Raw genomic sequence first — 19,718 nt, forward strand, 5'->3', positions numbered from 1 at the left:
CCAAAAACTGCTCCAGGGGCACTGGAATAATGGGTTGACCCTGCTGAGGCAGCGATTTATAAATGACTAGGTGAAAAATAATCTTTTTAGGGTAAGTTTTTCAGCCAGAAGGGCATTACTAAAGCTGCTTATCCACTGTGATGGGTACATGGAGTTCCGTATAACAGGCAGGTCCGTTCCCTGAGTTTGTCTTTTGGTCAGATTTGTAGGTAAGTCGGAAAAATAACTCGGCACACAATAATACAGAAATCACAAAAGTAACTACATACGGTACTGCACTGTACCTCGAGCCGACGAGCCATTGAAACCGCGCGATGTTTTCACGAGCGTCACAAAGGAGTGTGTGCGTTCGTTATTACAATCCATTGCATTTAGCTAAAAAAACGTATGTAATAGGCGTAATGCTTGTCCGTTCGTAAGTACGAGATATCCGTATGTAGGACGCTTTTGACCGGGTGAGTGCCTGTATGATCTTTTTACCATCATTAGGGATGCACAAGACTCGGTGAGCATCAGTTGCCTCCTACCTCCAAAGGTTGGTGGTTAGACTCAGCTTTGTATGTGTGGGTTTGCATAGATCACTTTTGGGGACTACAATGTCCCCAAAGTGCGGTAAAACTTGAACCTTCCTTCCTTTTGGTGATATTTTATATAAAAACAAAAAAAAAGGGGGGGGGGGGGGGGGAGGAGTTTGCTTATTCTTCCTGTACCGTGTAGTTTTCCCCCAATAGTCCAAGGACGTGCTAATTATACTAATTGGTGTCTGTAAATTGCCTGTAGAATATGATTGTATATGTATCATAGGGTGGAGTGGCACCCTATCTAGCGGTTCCTCAGCCTTGTGCTGCCTGAAGTATGAGGCAGGAGACAATTCAGGGTCCCTGGTTATAAGATGGATCCATGATTGGACTATCAGCAGTATTCTGTTGCTTAGGCAAGACATGTGCACGAACGTTTCAGGGAACGCAGTAGGTGGTTCGTGCGGCGAGCTGGCAGGCAGGTCGCCGTCTTTAAACTCTGAGCTACAGGCCAACCTGATCTCACCACTTGGCTTCCTTTAGGAGCCTTCCGGTGTCAGCAGTCTGCTTTGATCTTCTAGAGAAACTTTAAACATTTCAGATACTTAAGGATTAGTCGAAATGACGCTTTATTTGCCATTTGCACTATACAGGTACATTAGAATTCTTTAGTTTTTGCATAACCCATATTCTCCCATTTTACATGCACATATATGTACAGTTGAGAGCAAAGTTTAGGGTTCGAGGACAAGGGCCAACACATTTCTCTGTTGCATCAGGAGTATTTCTGGGAATTAAGGGCTCAGGTCAGAGACCCAACGGACATGATTATTCAGCCAAGGATGAGATGGCAGGTGAAGAACCGAAACACGGGAGTGTGTAACTGCAGTCCCCTGCTACCAGGATTTATCTAGCTGAGATTCTCCCCTTGGGGTGATCGCAGCTCAGCATCAGAGCCTCACCGGGGCGATCCACCTTCGCCACCCTCCCCTGCCACGTAAGTTTACCTGGAGTCACGTCATATTGATTTTTGCAAAGCATGTTGCTAAGACTGTGTTAAATGCATCATCACTTTACAGCGAAATAATTTCTTTTAAAGCTTAATAATTACTGGATTAGTGTAAACGAGAGAACAAAACTTAAAAAAAAATTTTGTTAGGGACTCTCTCGGTAAAAGTAACCTCTCACTTCTGAATTTGACATGTCACTCTTGCCGTTGTACACTAGCTTCCTGCTTAGTCCAGTTTGGGTGTTTGTCCTGTATTGTAGCCTGAAGTCTCGCGGAATAGCTGCAGCTTCAGCTTCTTGACCACTTGAGCTCTTGAAATTATTCCTTGCAGGCGTGAGCCAGCAAAGTAGATGTGTGAGTCGGTGTTTGGCCACTTTCTGAATAATCTGGTATTACATCATCGGTCTGAGGCAATGAAGAATGGAAATCTTTCCTAGGTATCATTACCGAATGCTGAACTGTTATTACTAAATGCTAAACGAATGTGTTGCTGATGTATCATTGTGATTCTTTCCATGTTCCATTTCTTATTTAAAAGTCTTTTATTAAGTCTCATGAGACAAACTTAGGATGGTAACCTATAGCTTCTTTGACTGATCGACAGAGATTAGTCACAGTGTGTCATATATAACTTATGACACCCTCAAAAAAAATCATTCCAGCCATACGCCCAAGTGGAATTGCTAATTATATGACAGTTCCGAATGGAAGGCTTCGTGTACAGCGGTGACAGGAATAACGAATCACGCTCGTGTTTTCAACAGTCTGCGAGCCAACAAGCACCACTAAGACAACGAAACGCACACAGTTTGTTTAGCCTGTAATTAAGAGGTAATGAACCACTTTACTGTGCAATCGCTGCCACTGTGCCTTTCAATATAAATCAGCTCTGATGGCAGACAGATCATAAAATACTCTTTAGCCTGTTAATACAAGACCAGATGATTTAAATAAAAACCAGTAAGTCAATGCCATTTCATAAAAAGATTTTCGGTTCTAGAGAAGACCAACACAAAATTTGTGTTGGAAGCTGAAAATTACGTTTGTAATCAACTTATTTTTTATCAGATGCGGCTACTGTGCTTTTGTTTTGACGAGGATGATAAGCCGCACAGGCCGAAAGATTATCATTGTATTTCACAACTGATGCGAAGACTTTGAAAACAATATACAGGAAGTTCAAGCTCTTGAATCTAATTTCAAACAGAACGTCAGAATGCGACAATGAATGGGTTTCACTTTTCGGCATCGTCAATTTTTGTGCTACGAAGGAAAAGGAGAAATCACAGATCTGCATTTGTGTTACCAGTATTTCTGCAAAGTCCATACAATGTGATGGAAAACCACAAGTTGCCCATCAAGCCCCTTCAATGATTCGTATTTCAAGGGGAACAGTAATCCTGCAGTAATTCTACCCAAACACTTTAAAAATACTCATTCATTTTAATAAATGTACGTTCATAAGCTAAAATAATGCAGGACCAGGGTGTTGCAGAATAGTGAAATGCACTCATGTTTACCGCATGTGTACTATAACGTATGTTGAATATAACATCAGTAATGAACGCTGTACCATTCCTAACAGATTCCTTAGCTGTAAGTCCTCCTTTGGGTGAGAATTCTCCCCCTGGATTTGCCTTCAGCTATGCAGAGTACAGACATTCGGTAGCTAGCTCGGATGCTTTGTGCTCTCCATCGATCCAGCAATCTGGGTCAAGGGTCGCCTTGTTTTTGTCAATCTGACCGGTGCTTATGTCCTCTGGCACAGTCCAGAGCACATCATGGGAGCGAAGCTCACCGTGCGGCAGTTCTTTCTCATCTTCCGGACTTCCGGTGGGTCTCTCCCTCAGAGTCTCTGCCGCTTCAGTGCTTTGCTTGGGACCACCGCCCTCCTCTGATAACCTGTCATGTCCCCACCTCACCTCCCCGGGAGCCTCATCCCTGCTGTCGTCTTCTTCTCGGAGAAGCCCCAGAACCTCTTTAGATGTTTCACACGTCTCTTCTCCACTGAAAGAGGGCAACTCCGCAGCATCGCCTTCCCCGCTACAGTCCGACAATTTTGCTCCACCCTGTGAGCCCGGCTCCACCTCCCTGGAGGCTGGCCTCCGAATAGTCCTCCTGTTCCCGGTTCTTCGTGAGCGGTCGCAGTGCAGAGTTCTCCTGCGGTGCCATTGGCTCAGGGAGTGTTGGGCCTCGGTGCTGAGCTGGCGGGCCACCAAGCGAGGCCGGAAGCTGCTGATGTGGAACAGCGAGCCATAAAGTGACGTCAGATAATAACCACCTGCAAGCAGCGGAAAGAGAAAGCCAGTAAAATGGGATGTTAGTGTTGGCAATAACTGTTCTGCGTCGAGCTACCCTGCCTACCCACAATGATAAGGTCCAAGATTCCACATTCTTATTGAAACTTACACATCTAGTTGAACATTCAAGCACATTGCATTTTTTTTTACATATCATTTTCCTGTCTGTGTTTTGTACTTCTATGCAATTATGGCTTATGTTTTTAAAGCTTATATTTAATTCTTATTTTTTCTTTACTTCTGTGTTGTCTTCACATGCACCACGTAGGTGCATCTGGCAAATAAAGTGAATTCCGATTCTGAAAGAACAGTGGATTTAAAAAAATACATATCTTAGATATTAAACAACTGCATATTGGGGAGGTTGGACAAACAGTCCTACTTTTTCAAACACCAGTAGACATAATAATGTGAAAATTATGTACATACATAAATAGTTGCGTGTATATATAAACTTTTATGTATTTTCCTGTAAATATCTGTTTATGTTTACAACTAGCACCTACATCCCAGAATATATATGGTGATCTTTTATATTAAAACTAACAGCCATGTTCTGTTCATGCGAATGCTTGCTCTACTCAAAACGCTTTAAGATTTCTATTATCTAAGATCAGTGTCATCTACGATTTGACTCAGCGACTTATTTCAGCAAGCAAATACTCATGAAAGCCCTTCCAATGAGACGCTGCTTTAACAGACATTATCTGTCACAGACGCATTCAGACCTGCAGTTTGACACTCAGTTTGAGTAACACTGATGGCACTTGCTGATTAATAATTTCCATTATACTCCAGTTGTAATTGGTCCTCCAGGTCAATAGGAGGTGTCTTCTGCTGGGGGGGGGCTCTGACAGCACCGCGATTCCAAAGTGTGTTGTGCAGATGAGGCTTACCCTCTCCCTGTAGCAGCATGGGGTCTAGCAGCTCCATCATGTAGTCTGTGTCCAGCTTCAGGGTGGTGATGTCACTGTGCAGGACCACCCAGGTCAGGCATGGCAAGAAGTCGTCTGCCCCGTACACTGTTCCTGGGTGCAGAAGGGACAGCCTGAATTCCACGGGATGTTAACTGAGTTCGAAGAAAAGACGAGCAGTCTTTCTTCTTAATACACTTCCATCCGGCCATCAATTATTAAAGTTATTCTGTCCTTATTGATTGTATTTATCATCATCATCGTCATCATCATCCCTCCTTGGCTACTGGACACTGTGAGCAATTCACAGCTGTATTTATAGAGTCCCGCTGGTCTTTTATCTTCTATGGACACAGTCACCAGCCCTCTTGATGCATCCCTTAGTATCACAGGCAGAACTCTGTGTTACTAAAGACCCCAGAATTTCACTAAATTTCACAAAAGCAAGCAAAGCTGCAGCACAGGGCAGACCTCCAGTACAATATTCCGTTCCCAGCCTTTCATCAGTGGCCTGTACTACGAAGCGGGGTCACTGGCTTATCGGGGTAACTTGTTGGATTTAAGGCACCACAGTTTAAATGCACTTCGTATTCGCTCACTTACATTTCACCTGGACTACCTTAAATCCGACGAGTTACCCCGATAAGCCAGTAACCCCGCTGCGTACTACAGGCCACTGATCACACATCCTACAAAAACTCTGGGACGATTTAATTAATACTAACAATCTCAGAGGGATTTTAATTCATACAAGAATATTTTTTTCAGCCTTCCCAGCTAAAGGAAGCCAGTGCTATAATCTTACACATACACATACAAGATTGTGTCTTAAAAGAGCAACTGGACTGTCTGGGGTTCCCAGAGGACTGGTTGGGGAAAAACTGGCCTAAGTCATCTTATAGAATAACGTGGATCTGCATGGCCGGAAGCAACAGGAGATAAATACATGATTTCGAGGGTTAATGTTGCTATATGCAGAACAGCTGCATGATGGTGGCATGCATCTGCACCTACGAAAACTGCCTCAGACAGGCCCAACGCCAAAGTCGAGTTACCCTGACTGACACTCTTCCGTAGCTGTGAAAAGTGCGTAGGTGCTCTATAACGGTCACAGTCATGCTTTACCGTGCTGGTCACAACAACAAAAAGGAAATTTTGCAATTATAGCCCAAGGAGCTCAATGATGTGGTACTTCGGCTCCACCGGGTGGGGTGAGTCCGATAACGGTGGCGTGCTGACCTGCAGAGCACGGCGTGGGGGCTGACAGCTCAAGAAGAAAATTAATCTCTCACTGCCCTCAGTGACCAGATCTCAAGCTCACAGAGCATGTGTGGAACAGTTTAGGGAACTAAACCAGTAGTATTTGTCCCACTTAAAACTGGTATGAGCTGGAAATATTACGTCTAAAACCAAACCATTTATCACATTTCAGCAATACTATATGTATTTTTATACCTGTAATATAATACACCTGGTTCATCATGTGTATATTTGGTATTAATATGATTATAATTTTTGCATGAAACTGTATATAATTATAGCTTTTCAAAGTAATTACATTGATAAAAAGAAGGAAACTTTACCATCAGAAGGATCGCATCACTGTGTACAAATTTGGCTATGAGTTGTATTAGACTGATTTTACCTTATAGTGTTGACAACCTCATGTCAATGCCTGGCCACCCCTTCTGCAGCTAGGGGGCGCCGCATATCTGCACTCAGCTTTCCTACCAACCTGGAGTGGAGTTGGTGTTCATGCTGTGGTAGATGGTTTTGCAGACCTTGAGCAGAATCTGCACTTTCTTGCTGGGCGAGTAGGCCTCATGCATGGAGTCCCAACGCTGCTGAATTTTCTCCAGAACCACGGCATCTGGAAGTCCGACGCCCAAGGCTCCTCCAAGCTCTTCTGGTTTCTGTCCCTCCATTGTATGCTGGTTCTGCTTGAGGCGCTCACTGAAGCCGTCCCGATGATGGTAGTCTTGGAGAGAGGCGTACAGGGAGGCACAGACTGGCTTGAGTGCCACCTTGTGTATGGCGAGTTCTAACATTCCGTCTGCGGAAGGAAACAGATTGACAAGATATGGCAGCTGATGGTGGTCAGTGGTAAAGCCGATTTGCAGAGTCAGATATGAAAACTACAGAGGTGGACATTTCCAAATCCAGATAAAGTAAAGATAAGTAAAAATCCAGATTTTGTTTCTAGTTGAGTACAAAGAGTCACAGAGTACTGGTTGGTTGAAACAAAATCTCGGTCTGGATTTTTACTTTCTGCACCTGAAATGCCCCCCTTTCAAAAACAGTCAGGGGCAGGTATGATATTTTGATTGCAGCCACATATCAGGGAAATTGACTATAAAATAACGACGATGACCACATGCGTTCTGCATCTTTTGCGGAACTGAGACAACATGCCACAATACGAAAGTCACGCTAAAGACTTCCATTTAAAATCTTATACAACCATACTGCAGCTGACCAGGCTGAGCTTGAGACACATTCTCCTCTGCAGTCCCTATGTAGACCATAAACTCGAAAGTTACTAGAAAGCCATTAATTAATAAAATCATACCACTGAAATAAACACCTTTCAGCTTAGGTTGACTTTGTTTCACCCTTACAGGATATGACTCTTTACTGAGCACCTAAAACCACAACATCTATCACCAAATACAGATACGTGAACCATGGTTTAGTTAAAAAACAACGCTACTTTTGTTTTCTGTTCACTACAACTCTTGAAACATTAGAACTTAGGTCCAAAAATTAAACGATCCTATTACATCACATCCAGAGTGTCTCTGTGTTATAAGTCCTTTCTGTGTCTTGGAAAACCAGTTGCTGGTTTCAAAATCAGCGTCAGAAATGGAGATGCTTCTGAAATATTTCCAAGGCTGCCACGACTGGGAGATAGCAAAGACACAGTGAATAAAAGAAGCCAGTGAGGATAGCTAAATGGCAGCGAAACTGCTTTGCCCGAAAAAAATATTGCAAGTATGTTCCCCTGAAGAGAGCTTTGGGAACTGAAGCAGGGTTCTAGCCATTCAAGAAGACAGCAGTAACTTATTGGAGAGCTACGGAACCCAAGAACAGTCGTGCCTGCAATTATTTTTTTAAAGCTGTTACCTTGAGATAAATCTTATTTGTAATTTTCTCTAAATAATTACAAGGATAAACATATTGCGACGGCAAGGGGCCACCATGCCGTACGCAGCGCTGCTCACATATGTACTGCAACTGTGTTACTTAGTGTGTGCATCCGTGTGTTTAACACTGAAATTAAAGTGTTGTACCCATGTAGCATTTTACCATGAATTACTGTCTCTAAATTACACTGTGATCCTGGGGAAAGCTATGACAAGTCACTGCACGCAACATGCGTAGATGACATAATACAAAAAAAAATACTGGGGTTTCATATGAACAAAACTTCACACCCACATTCAAATCTAATCAAATAGTCTGAATCCTTGTTCCATCTACACAATGGCAGACATAGAGAGCAACCCTTAGATATCAATGTAAACTGAAGCATATGTAAGCTGCAAGTCCTTTTAAAACGCGTGGCTTGCGCGCCGCTCAATTCTCGTAATCTCGAGAAAACGGCATTAAGAAGATCGCTGCGCGCACAGCTGTTCCCAGCTTCCGTAGAGAACTGAAGACATGTCAGTTTTTATTGCGCTGCTGTTCACTGGTATATATTTTAGTGTTACATAGTATTTTTGTTAATCAACAATACACATTTTTTGACTGCCTAAGACTTTTGCAAAACACTGTAGGGGCGTGATGCTTTTTACTTACTCTTTAACTTCTTTTTCACTGAGAACAAGAGAGCGACAGTTTAGTGAGGCATTTTACCATCAGGCCCCCATGCACAGTGCAGGCAGAGCAAGGGGGCAGAGGAGGTGTCAGTACAGGCATGGAGAGCCACAGGTGGGGCTAGTGACAAGGACAGACATGCATCATGCAGGCCGGGACATTCTGAGTCACATCCCTTATGCCAACATTGTATCTCCCGTCCACTGGCATCATAAAGGGATACTCGACCAAACGGGGTTAAAAAAAAACGGCACCTTTGCAGTGTGTCCTTTTTCACACATCGTTCACGCATCATGTCACATAAATAACCCTTAAAAAAAAGATTAAACACTGAACCGCCGCATATAGCACAGTACAAGATCAAAGCGTCTTCCTGTAAGGTGCCGTGTCACATGACGACCGTTGCCACCACAGACAGTCGTCATCCGGTAGAGTTCAGTAGCACAAGCATAATTCAGGCACCTAGGTCTGCATCATTCGCTAGATTGTTTTTAAAGCATTACTTGATGATTCTGTTCAACCAAACTGTAATTAAACTGCGATTTTTCAGTCCTTGTCATGGCATGTACATTAAATCTAACTGCTCCACCTCGGCACTCTCTAGGGGCTGCCTTTATGTTCTTTTAATTGCCAACTTGTAAATCCATTAAGGCTTCATTATATGGCTCCATTATAGCATGTCGTACTCATTCGATTGGCAAAACATGTTTTTGGTCATTGATTTTGAGATTTTTTTTTCTTAAATCTAAAGGCTTTCAATTTTTATATCATGGTGAGAATGGGGCTGAGTCACTCACAGAGGGGACCAAAGTCGCAGGCAAATCTAGATCATAGCCTATAGGCTACAGTCGAAGGCAGGGCACAGGGGGTGCAAAAAGATCTATTCCATACAAACGGAATGAAAAGTGTAAGTGAAATTGTTATGAACTGCTGAGCGTGACCATTAATTAAAAATCTTCGTCATTTTTTTAACACTAGCAATCAAGTGGACACTGAAAATTCAGTGGACAGTGGTTGACAAGTGAGGGTAATTTAGTCTTAATAAATCATAAACATGTAGTTGTACATTTGGCCTTGATAAATCACATATGCAGTCATGTAAAACACAGCCTTGGTTTCGGAATAATTAATATTAACACAACAATAAAAGAAAACCTCTGTGCAGCTTCTCTGTTGTTATCCCTACTACTCAATCCTTACAGTAGACAACAAAATATCCGATTTAATAAAACAGCTTATCTAACCTGTTTCAGGCAGAATCAACAGTACCAGTTAATATTAGTAGTGATCATGTCATGGACTTTTTTTTAACAATAAAACGATGTCAGACTTCAAACACAAAGATGTAAATGTCTGTTACATAGTATACAAATCTCCTCAGTGTCTTAGTTGAAGTACACCAGCAAAAACCACTCAGAGCTAAAACAAAACCTACGTATTAAATAAAAATCCCTCTTAATTGTTTAGAGTTCCTTAAAGTTATGAGAGAACTTGTAATTTTCATTATGAATATACATCGGCCTGCAGGTGTTACACCTAACCTACTTAAAGCACTGTTGATGAAACCGATCTTGGACACACAGGTACTGAACATTAAACCCTCAACCCTCCATTTTCTGTCCAGAATAGTTTCTGTGCAAGCTCAATTATAGTTAGATACAAATAATATTCTAGTCTGGTTTCTGTCAAGGAGACAGCAAGGAAACTGCTTTAACTAGAGCTGTAATAATAATAATAATAATAATAATGATAATAATAATAGCAATTGATGCCAGCACTGAGATGCTGTTTAATAGATCCAAGTCTGACACTGTCGACACAGCCTGCAGTCTGCTAGCTTACAGAGATCTGCGTGGCTCACTGACGGACCACAGTACCTTACACCGATAGAAACAAAATCTGTTGCATTCTATTATGTCAGCGCACCCAGGGAAGCTGGACAGCCAGTCGACCTTTAACTCCCAGGGTTTCTTTTCTCCATACTGTGGAGCCTCTGATTCCTATCCTGTTCTAATATCTCTCATCTTACTTTTTGTATTTGTGCACCAATAATACATCATCACACACCCTTGGTAAAAGCTTAGAACTTACAAAAATGGATTAACGTGAATTAAAACCCAGAGTGCACGTCACTCGAGTGGACCTCACTGTCCCTGGCGGATTGAAGATAGCCCTATATCCTAAACGGTGTTCTTTGTGTAAAGTAGTTGCGTAAGAAAAAGAAAGTGATCAAAACGTGATCTTACAACTATTCTCAACAGCACCATATTAGGTACAATCAGACAGATGTCCTACCAAAACTCACTGAATTTTGTCAACATGTGAACCCAAGCCCAAACAGTAAGATTATGTAATTCTAACCCAAGCTCTTCACAGCAGTTTTAATGCCATCCCTTCCAGTGCTGTTCACTGCTGTTAGAACTTTTATATCAACTTTAACCACATGGGAAAATTTTTGTATGCTTTTATATATATTTTTTGTTTTGCTTGTTCCATGTGGGGGTTGCATGGTGACTCAGTGGCTCGTTGCTGCCTCACACCTCCGGGATGGTGGGTGTGTGTGGACTCTGCATATTCTCCCTGTGGTGCTGAGGATTTCGCCTGGGTGCTTGAGCTTCCTCCAGTAGCCCAAAGACACGTGGGTAGGTGACAAGTGTCCCCAGATTGCCAGTACAGTGTGTGTGTGTGTGTGTGTTTGCTACACTAGCAGAGTCACTTTAACATGGACAGGGGTCCCTGGGCTATTTGAACTGTGAGAGGCCCCCCCAATATTTTCTATGACGGTGTAATTGTCAACAAGGGGGGTTAGTTGAGGCCCCTTTTTACAGTGCCGGCTGCAGAAAATCGCCTGGGTTAACTCCCCCTCCTGGATTCTCCCCTGTCTTGCACCCCTAGGCTCCAGACCCTCGATGACCCTGAATGGGAGTAGCAGTTACAGAAAATGGATGGATTGTTTATGTTTATGGGGGTGGCCAAGTTGCACCGCCCACGGCTGACTGAGAGGGAGGGGAGTCATTTTGCCAATGGCGACCAAGTCGGACAACTCTGGCTTAAAGAAATAAATGCTCCATATCTCGTTTTTACTTTTTGGTGAGGGGTGGGAACTGGGGTGGCCATGTATTTACTGGGGAGGGGCACGGCCACTCCTGGTCACCCCATAGGTCCCCCCCTGCCTTTTTTTAACTTCAGCCCAGGTAAGCCCATGCATTTCAGCACCCCTGTCCACTATCGAGTCCCCAGGCTTGTGGCCTGTTCCAAGTTGCTAGTGACATAATCGCACAGATTAAGGGGAACGATAGATGGATAGATGTTGCATCCATTTCCGACACCATGCCCCGCTTGAAGTGTCACTTCAGTTCTGCCTTTTGCACTGTTACTCACCTAACTCCAAGTCAGAGACGTCTCCCAGGCTGTCTATCAGGAGCTGTATCTCTGGGCTTTCCAAGAGCATCTCCCGCAGGCTGCTGAGCGCGGTGCGAACTTCCTGCAGCAGCTCGGAGCCACAGGCATGGCACAAGCCTGCCCTCAGCGTCTTCTCCACAAAGGCCTTCACGCTCTCGGCAAAGGCGCCACTCTTCCTCTCGCTCAATTCCTGCGCCTTGTAGTTGAGCCTCTTCTGCGGCGACACCAGCCCACCAATGGCCTGCCCCACGGCCGAGAGGCGGTTCTTCACCTTGTCGGCCAGCACCAATGTGAAGCGCTGGCTGTGTACCTGGATGGGGCTGGGGGTGGAGTCAGACTCCTCCTCCAGGCTGCTGATGGAGAGGGAGTCCAGCTCATGGCTGGCAGCATGGAGCAGCGAGGTGAGCGGAGGCGGAGAGAGCCAGATGCCGTCTTCTATCCAAGACACACGGTGCGGGGATTGGGGGACCGGACTGGCCAGAGGTGTGGTCTCGCTGGAGATCTCGCCATCCGCAGACAGCCTGTTCTGTCCTCTTCCCTTGAAGGAGCCAGAGCTACTGGACTGACTTGCCCTTCTGAGAACCACGGGGGTAGAGGGAGAGGAGTTGGGACGAGTCCTGGGGGGAACTGAGAGAAACAGAAAGATAGTCAAAGCCGACGTACAAAAATGTCCGAACGGTACTTTTCCTCAGGGTCTTTGTCATCTTCTGTCCCACTTCAGAGGCTGATTAGATGGAGGGGGGGGGCTGCCTTTGACAGACTCCATCCAACCATCCATATATCCATCCACCCATCCTTCCTTATTTCCATCCATCCATTTTCTGTACCCGCTTGTCCTATGAAGGATAGCGGGGGTCCGGAGCCTATCCCAGAAGCTACGGGAGTAAGGCAGGGAACGAGGCATCTACCCATCCCAGACAGACAGCACATGTTTATGTAATTCACATAAAATCAGTCGTACATATTTGCAAATGGGGAAGGATTTTGGATGGACTGGAGTAATTGGCAAACATCCCTTAAATTACCTGAGCATCCGGCCGATGAGGTGCTGGCCTCGTGGTCCAACGACGGGCCCCTCATGTCACGTAACCCTGCTCCCTTCCAAGGCCTGGTTGTGCTCAGCCGTCTCTCCCGCTTTGCTGCGAATGGTCGCCTCGCGGAAGAGGGGCTCCTTTGTGGAGAGGCCTTTTCAATAAGCCAGCTATCCCCGTGCTCGTGCAGGTACAAGGGGTTGATGACGCAGAGTGCCCCGTTCGCAGAGGTCACCTGACCACCCACAAGATCAGAGGGTCAGGAGACCGCTCCTTGGCATTCAAATAAATAAGTAAAACGTACATGAAAGAAGATCAGTGCTTTTAATGGTACTGTTACCTGTATGGAACACATGCTGAGGCCTGTGGATGGTGGGGTCACATTTCTCTGTTGTGGGTTCGAGGACAAGCAGAGCCAAAACTCTGGAAGGTGAATTAAGGTGTCCGTTTCAGATTAGATAATGAACCACTTTACATCACTCAGTTGATCTTATTCCATCCATCTTTATGAACAGAGGTGGGTAGTTCAGGCCCAAGAAATAAAAATCCAGACCAACCAGTTGAGTACTCCGTGATTGTAACTTTATAGTGAAATGGATGGTTGAAACAAAATCTTGGTCTGGATTTTTACTTCTTGGACCTGAACTACCCACCTCTGTTTATGAAACTGTGAACCTTCATCAATTGTTTATTTCAAAGCATCCTATGGCTTAATTTATCCAGTTATTAGTGATATTTATATCAATCATATCTCCCCAAAAAACATCATGGCAATATATTATTTTCAGAACATATAGGATGTTTAAATCTACATGCATTATTATTTTTTGTGATATTCAAAATGGGGGGCGGTATGGTGGTGCAGTGGTTAGCACTGTTGCCTCACACCTCTGGGACCCGGGATCGAGTCTCCGCCTGGGTCACATGTGTGTGGAGTTTGCATGTTCTCCCCATGTCGTCGTGGGGATTCTTCCGGGTACTCCGGTTTCCCCCCACGGTCCAAAAACATGCCGAGGCTAATTGGAGTTGCTAAATTGCCCATAGGTGTGCATGCGTGAGTGAATGGCGTGTGAATGTGCCCTGCGATGGGCTGGCCCCCCATCCTGGGTTGTTCCCTGCCTCGTGCCCATTGCTTCCGGGATAGGCTCCGGACCCCCCGCGACCCAGTAGGATAAGCGGTTTGGAAAATGGATGGATGAATGAATGGATATTCAAAATGCATTATTTAATAAATAATCAGAAAGCAACAGGCTGGTTAAGAGACTCACTCGGCCCTAGAAGGGACAGATCTTGGTCTGTCTCCTGTGTGAGGTTGAAGACACGTTGTGGGATGAACAAGCAGCCTGGCAGCACATCTCTGAAAAGGGGGTGGGGGGTATGTGGCAGGGGATGGAGACCCACACCGTTAACAAATTGCAATTAATTACAGCACCGGTGCCACAAATTAGGCGGCGCGATCACCGACTGGGCGGCCAAGTGTGGGATGCCAACCGCATATGTGGAGCTGAGATTGAGAAGCAATGGCAGAATTTGCCGGATTAACGGCCGTCTCACCTGCTCAGGCTGTAAAAGGCCACCAGCTGGACCAGGTCTGAAAACCCTAGGTGGGACTCCAGAAGGTGAAAAACTACAAAAAAAAATGACAATCACACATTTCCTTACTCAAATAAAAGGCAGTGTGTTTCTCTGTGTATCTGTGGATCCAAGCAACTAGGAAGCAGGAGTAAGATATCTGATTGGTTGGTTCCACTTCCTCTACGATCTGATTGGTTCAGAGAAGTAACCAATTATTTTTCTTTCTGCCCTCAGAACATGTTTGTGTAAGTGGAACTCCCATGGGCAAACCATACCTACGCTGCTTCTCAACAGCATGGATTCTATGCATAAGTACAAATCAGCCTTAAGAGGCACAGTTATACATCTGGTGGAAATTTGTACCTGCATCAGTGCGTTGGATTGGGAAGTCCTTCACATTCTCTCTGTGGCCCCCTACAGACAGGCACAGCAGCTGTGGCTGAGATGTCGAATCTAGCAGCACCAGGAAACTCTGTTCAAGAGGTAGAGGAGAACAAGTTCTGGGTATTGTATTTTATGACCCAAGGTCAAAAGTGGTTGGCTGACGGTGGTACGGAAAAGACATGGGCAGGTTTACTCAGAAGCAACTGAGTCATTTGGGAATCGCTATTCTGCAGAAGTGCTGCTATGTTCACACTGCATGAACTATCACACAAGCTGACATGGCATGAATTCATACTCCTCAGGGGCCCATGCACACGGAAAGGCTGCAGGAAGTCTGAGTGTCGGTAACATTCAGACTAAATTAGATACCGCAAGCATGTACGTGACAAAGAAAAAAAAATATGAGATTTAGTCAGTCATGAACAACTGCGCAAGCCATTTCTCCTAAATGAAAGAAAGGTAAAAGAAAAAATATATAATGCCACTTGTATGGAAGCTCTTCTTCATAATTTGCAGAATTTACTGCAGTTACTTTTCTTCAAGTCAGGAACCTTTGCATCACAGATGCAAAGTAATTCCACCCTCAAAGGTCTGTCCCCAGACCTTGGAATTTCCCAGCTCGAATATATGTGATTATTCTGCCTTTTAGGGTAAGACCATCAGTGGCTGGACTGCATCTTCTAGACGTTTAAAGCAAATAGCTGCGTAAGAAGTGAGTGGAAAGGCAGTTTCCGTCTCTGCTTGTACGACGCAAACCACCTACATGCCAAATTTCCACGCTTTTTCTCGAATGTTTTTCGATTAATGCACATATAAATGTACTTTCCAAAATTTATTTGAAACAAGTGCACTGAAATGTATTATTAATTACTGTAGCTGTGGCTTTCCAGTCACCACGAGGGAACAGTAACAGGGTCTTTCAATGGGTAGCAGGTTAGAAAAACGACTGGAGAAATCTCATCTTTCATGATTTATTCCTTTCGGTGATACATTTCGTCACTGAAAATGGAAAAAAAGATTAAAAATCCGTGGTAACGAAAAGTAAAAATGCTACTTTGTTTTTTACCTCGCCTAAACCGCTTGCTTTAAATTCATCCTTTAAACTTATAAAGTTATTTGCATATACATCATTTTCATTCTTATTTTTCTTTTCGAGTTCACGCAGACAGACGTTTTCTTACCTAGACGTTTAATGTAATCGAATGTAAGTATCGTTTTTTTCTGTAGTCTAATATTTATTACGCTCACACTTGAACATAAGCATGTTACTTAAAGGTACGTACCCTGATTTCTGCTATTTTAAGGATTAAAGCCCTTTTTAAGGATTAAAGCCTTTCTTAGTTATTTGAGTTATCCGAGGTGTCTGGTTTGCCCTTCACCTATTTATCAGCTCCTGTTGCTCGTCTGACAATCTTCCTTCCCAAAACTAGATCTTCCTTATCTTTAGTCACTTCTGCAATAGGCAGTGAAATAGAACATTGTTTGTCAAAATGCAAAGAGGAAAAGGAACTAATTGAATAAGTGACCAAACAATTTTGAGTCAGAGCCAAGGCAGGTAAAGTGTTCCCTTTGCATTGCCATCAATACGGTATTGGACTGTTCAGCCCATCTGTTGAGTCTGTGCATGAAAAAATACGCCCCCCCCTTCCCATTCTTCTTCAATGTGTCTCCCCAGCACGATGTCAATACTGAAATCTTATATTTCGATTGTCCAACTGTAGCCCATTTCGTTATAAGCAGATATCTCCATAAACAGGAAAGCTTTTTCAATGATTCACCTTCACAGAGAAGTTGAAGGGCATTACTATAGCACAGGGGTGGGGAACCCGTTCCATGGAGAGCCGGTGCGGGTTTTTGGTATGACCGCTCAATCAGCCAATCACAGTGGGTCCCCCCAGGACTGGAGATGAGAACCACTTTTTTATTATTGGCTGATTGAGCGGTCATCCCAAAAACCTGCACCGGCCATCCATGGAACAGGTTCCCCATCTCTGCTATGGTCTTTAGTAACCTCAGGCACATTTTCAAGATGCAAAAGCAGTTGTGTGTCATTAGAAATCAACTAGGCAGAATATCTGATAACGGATTTAATGAGGCACCAAGACCACAGCTGGGAGATACTAATTCTCAGCTGACAGAGGGTCAAAAAGCAGGCCAAACGAGTTGGCTGAGGGAATATGGAAGCGATATGAAGCGAATTTACCACAGAGGTTCCCCCCACCTGACTCAGCAGGCTGGGACACTGTGTCTATAATCAAAAGATCGCCGGTACCCGTTGAAGGTTTGGCAGAGTGACACTTGTTGAGTAACCAGCATTGTGCCGAATTACACATCCATCCTGCCGTATACCATGTTCTAAGCCAGGCGGACTGGAGATAAATCAGATGGAGTGTTGTAAGGATTTAACGTCATTCAATACTAAGAAATCTATGAAATGGTGTTATCTGAATCAGCTAACCCCAGGCTGCTGTCTCCACAGCGCAGTATGAATGCTCTCTCTGTCCCAGGGGCCTCCAAGGGCCCAAGCGGACTGGCAGAGCCGCAGCCTGTCCAGTAGAGTGAGGGGCTTCTGCGCTACCCCTGCGCCATTCGACATCTCGGTGGGGGACCTGCGAGACCAGCAAATAAAGGAAAGTGATAAAAATGCGTTGGTAGGTTTATCCCACTTTGAACCTTTAATACTGGGTGAATTCACAATATATATTTGTCAAAATGAAAAAATGAATGCACATATGTGTACACTGTTTCTCAATACGGAATAAATAATTTGGAATACGAAAAGGACGACGCTATTGGTCACCTGTCACAGCCGGCTCTGTCGCTCTCGTTGTCCTCCAATCCCCTCATCACCCCCGGTTCTCAGGGGTAACACTGTCGAGCGAGGAATCCAATTTGGTCCCTCAAACTAATACTGCTTCCCCACTGGGTATGTTAACTGTCACTCTGCAAAGGCAGCAGTGAAAGAAACCTAAGAGTCGAAACAAGATGCAAAGAGTGCGAAGTTGTTATATTATCACCACTTCCTCTCCACCCCCAGCCCTGCCCACCGCCGACCTTCCTCCATCCAGAACAGGCTCTGCGGTGTATGGCATGACACACTGTTACTACGTTTGCAGTGCTACCTTGACAACGCCAAAAGTTTTTAAAGTTTTAAGTGATGAGCTTTAATCTAGTTTATTGTATATAGTACCAAAAATTGTTCATTGTGATTAGATCTGAAACGTAATTTTACGCGGTACAGCTAACCTGGAACTTACAGAAGACTATCAATGAGAAATCTGATCCTATTCAGAGTGTCATTTGCCAAAAAATAAGGCAATAAACATTCTATAAATGGCTATATACATACTATTACATGATGTATTAAAGTGGATAGATTTTAGGCTGCAAAATAAGAAAAACAGTATCATGAGCTACATAAGAAGACCCAAAAAATTGCCCAATAATGTAGTAATCCTTCACTACCTCGATGGAATTTCACAATCGTTGCTACAACCGTTTACGATTTTCAATAAAGGATATTACTAAGAACGAAGAAAGATGTTATGTAGCAAGTTTTGTTTTAAAAAAAAAAAAGAGTTAAGAACTTAGAACGTTTACGTTGAATTCTCGCAACGCACCGCATGAAATTATGTTAAATGAATGAATGAATGAATGAAGTAGAACGTGAGAAAAAAAGTCATCCCACCAAAGGAATAAATAAGTGCGGTTGAGGGGATGGATATAGAAATGTTAGTACCATTATACCAGTACACTTGGACTTCGCAACAGTTCCAGGCATGTGACATTTTGCGCATTTCTAGGACCTGCAAATGAAGCGAATCTTTCAAAAATGATGATACCTAGCCCAGTAAAAAGTGGCCCAAGAGCAGGAAGGCATGGCACGGGGCGGAGAAGCCGTAGTAGACGCTCACCTTTCGCGTTGCTCTTGCAGTCTCCCCCGGTGAGCTTTAGATTCGCCTGCCGTCACCTGTCTCCCTCACACGCTGCTCGCTCGGCGCAATAGCCCCGCAAAGTTCAGCCCTGTTCGTATTTCATATCCCTCCTCTCACAACACTCCCCTACCGCTCAACATATTTTCTCTTCCTCTCTTTCCCAACGCAAATAGTTTTCCATAAACGGATTAATGCAGCGTGCAATACATACGTACTTCGGGAGCTCGCTGTCCGCGTCGCTTCAGCATTTTCCGGAGCTGCGTGCTGCGGCGCTGCACTCTTGTATGAGAAATTTCTTCAGTTCGGTTATTCTGCGTCTTCCTCTTTCGTCCTCTGGCACATGTGGTTAACCTCACACCACTATTAGAATGTACAGCCAAATGAGGAAGGTGCAACAGACTTTTATATCAAGCATCCTACCAGTACTTACGGGACAATACCCACGAAACATCCTACAAATAACACTCTAATTGTTTGTCTTCTTGATAAACAGTAGGCATATAGGTACATATTGTTTTAAATTACAGTATGCCCCTAAAACATACATGCACATTCCGACACATATCCATGCGATCACTGACAATAAGGATGCGTTATGAAGATGCGTAAGTACTCGTCTCCGCAGTGAATTAATCTCTATCCTAACTGCTGTCTGCTTACAGTCTCGATTGTCATTTCTGTCTCGCGATGTAATTTTTTAGTTTATGAACAATACAAAAAGCAATATAAACCAAGCAACTTCAGGGGTTGCACTTGCTCTTTTATCACTGCGGCCCGAAACCGTACTTGGCCGTTTCAAATTGCGGCCGCAGTACAAAAATGGGATGTGAAATC

At 44.0% G+C, this 19,718-nt stretch overlaps 1 protein-coding gene across 4 annotated transcripts; it reads right to left on the bottom strand.

Moving 5' to 3' along the window:
• Positions 1-1,130: 1,130 nt before the first annotated feature.
• rinl (Ras and Rab interactor-like) lies at positions 1,131-19,670 on the bottom strand. 4 transcript variants are annotated; one of them, XM_048980831.1, is made up of 12 exons: positions 19,100-19,670; positions 17,750-17,892; positions 17,408-17,558; positions 14,929-15,037; positions 14,545-14,617; positions 14,259-14,347; positions 13,331-13,413; positions 12,985-13,225; positions 11,939-12,586; positions 6,477-6,794; positions 4,724-4,855; positions 1,131-3,808 (listed from the first exon to the last, which is right to left on the bottom strand). In XM_048980831.1, the coding sequence occupies exons 2-12, from the start codon at positions 17,794-17,796 to the stop codon at positions 3,171-3,173; spliced, it is 2,529 nt and encodes an 842-aa protein (XP_048836788.1). In that variant the 5' UTR covers positions 17,797-17,892; positions 19,100-19,670; the 3' UTR covers positions 1,131-3,170. The 4 variants fall into 4 exon arrangements, with proteins under 4 accessions (XP_048836788.1, XP_048836786.1, XP_048836787.1 ...); XM_048980829.1 differs by having other exon boundaries at positions 17,750-17,917; XM_048980830.1 differs by having other exon boundaries at positions 18,864-19,670.
• Between the last annotated feature and the right edge of the window lie 48 nt (positions 19,671-19,718).

Source organism: Brienomyrus brachyistius, chromosome 17, assembly GCF_023856365.1.
Source record: "Brienomyrus brachyistius isolate T26 chromosome 17, BBRACH_0.4, whole genome shotgun sequence".
NCBI classification, from domain to species: domain Eukaryota; kingdom Metazoa; phylum Chordata; class Actinopteri; order Osteoglossiformes; family Mormyridae; genus Brienomyrus; species Brienomyrus brachyistius.

What these genes read in the sequence shown, in the direction of transcription:
- rinl (XM_048980831.1), bottom strand. Translation starts at nt 17,796, where the DNA reads ATGAGGGGATTGGAGGACAACGAGAGCGACAGAGCCGGCTGTGACAG. An exon ending in TGTGGAGACAGCAGCCTGGG is followed by an intron (nt 15,038 to 17,407) that starts GTTAGCTGATTC and finishes CCTCTTGAACAG; the next exon opens with AGTTTCCTGGTGCTGCTAGA. An exon ending in AATCCAACGCACTGATGCAG is followed by an intron (nt 14,618 to 14,928) that starts GTACAAATTTCC and finishes TTTTTTTTGTAG; the next exon opens with TTTTTCACCTTCTGGAGTCC.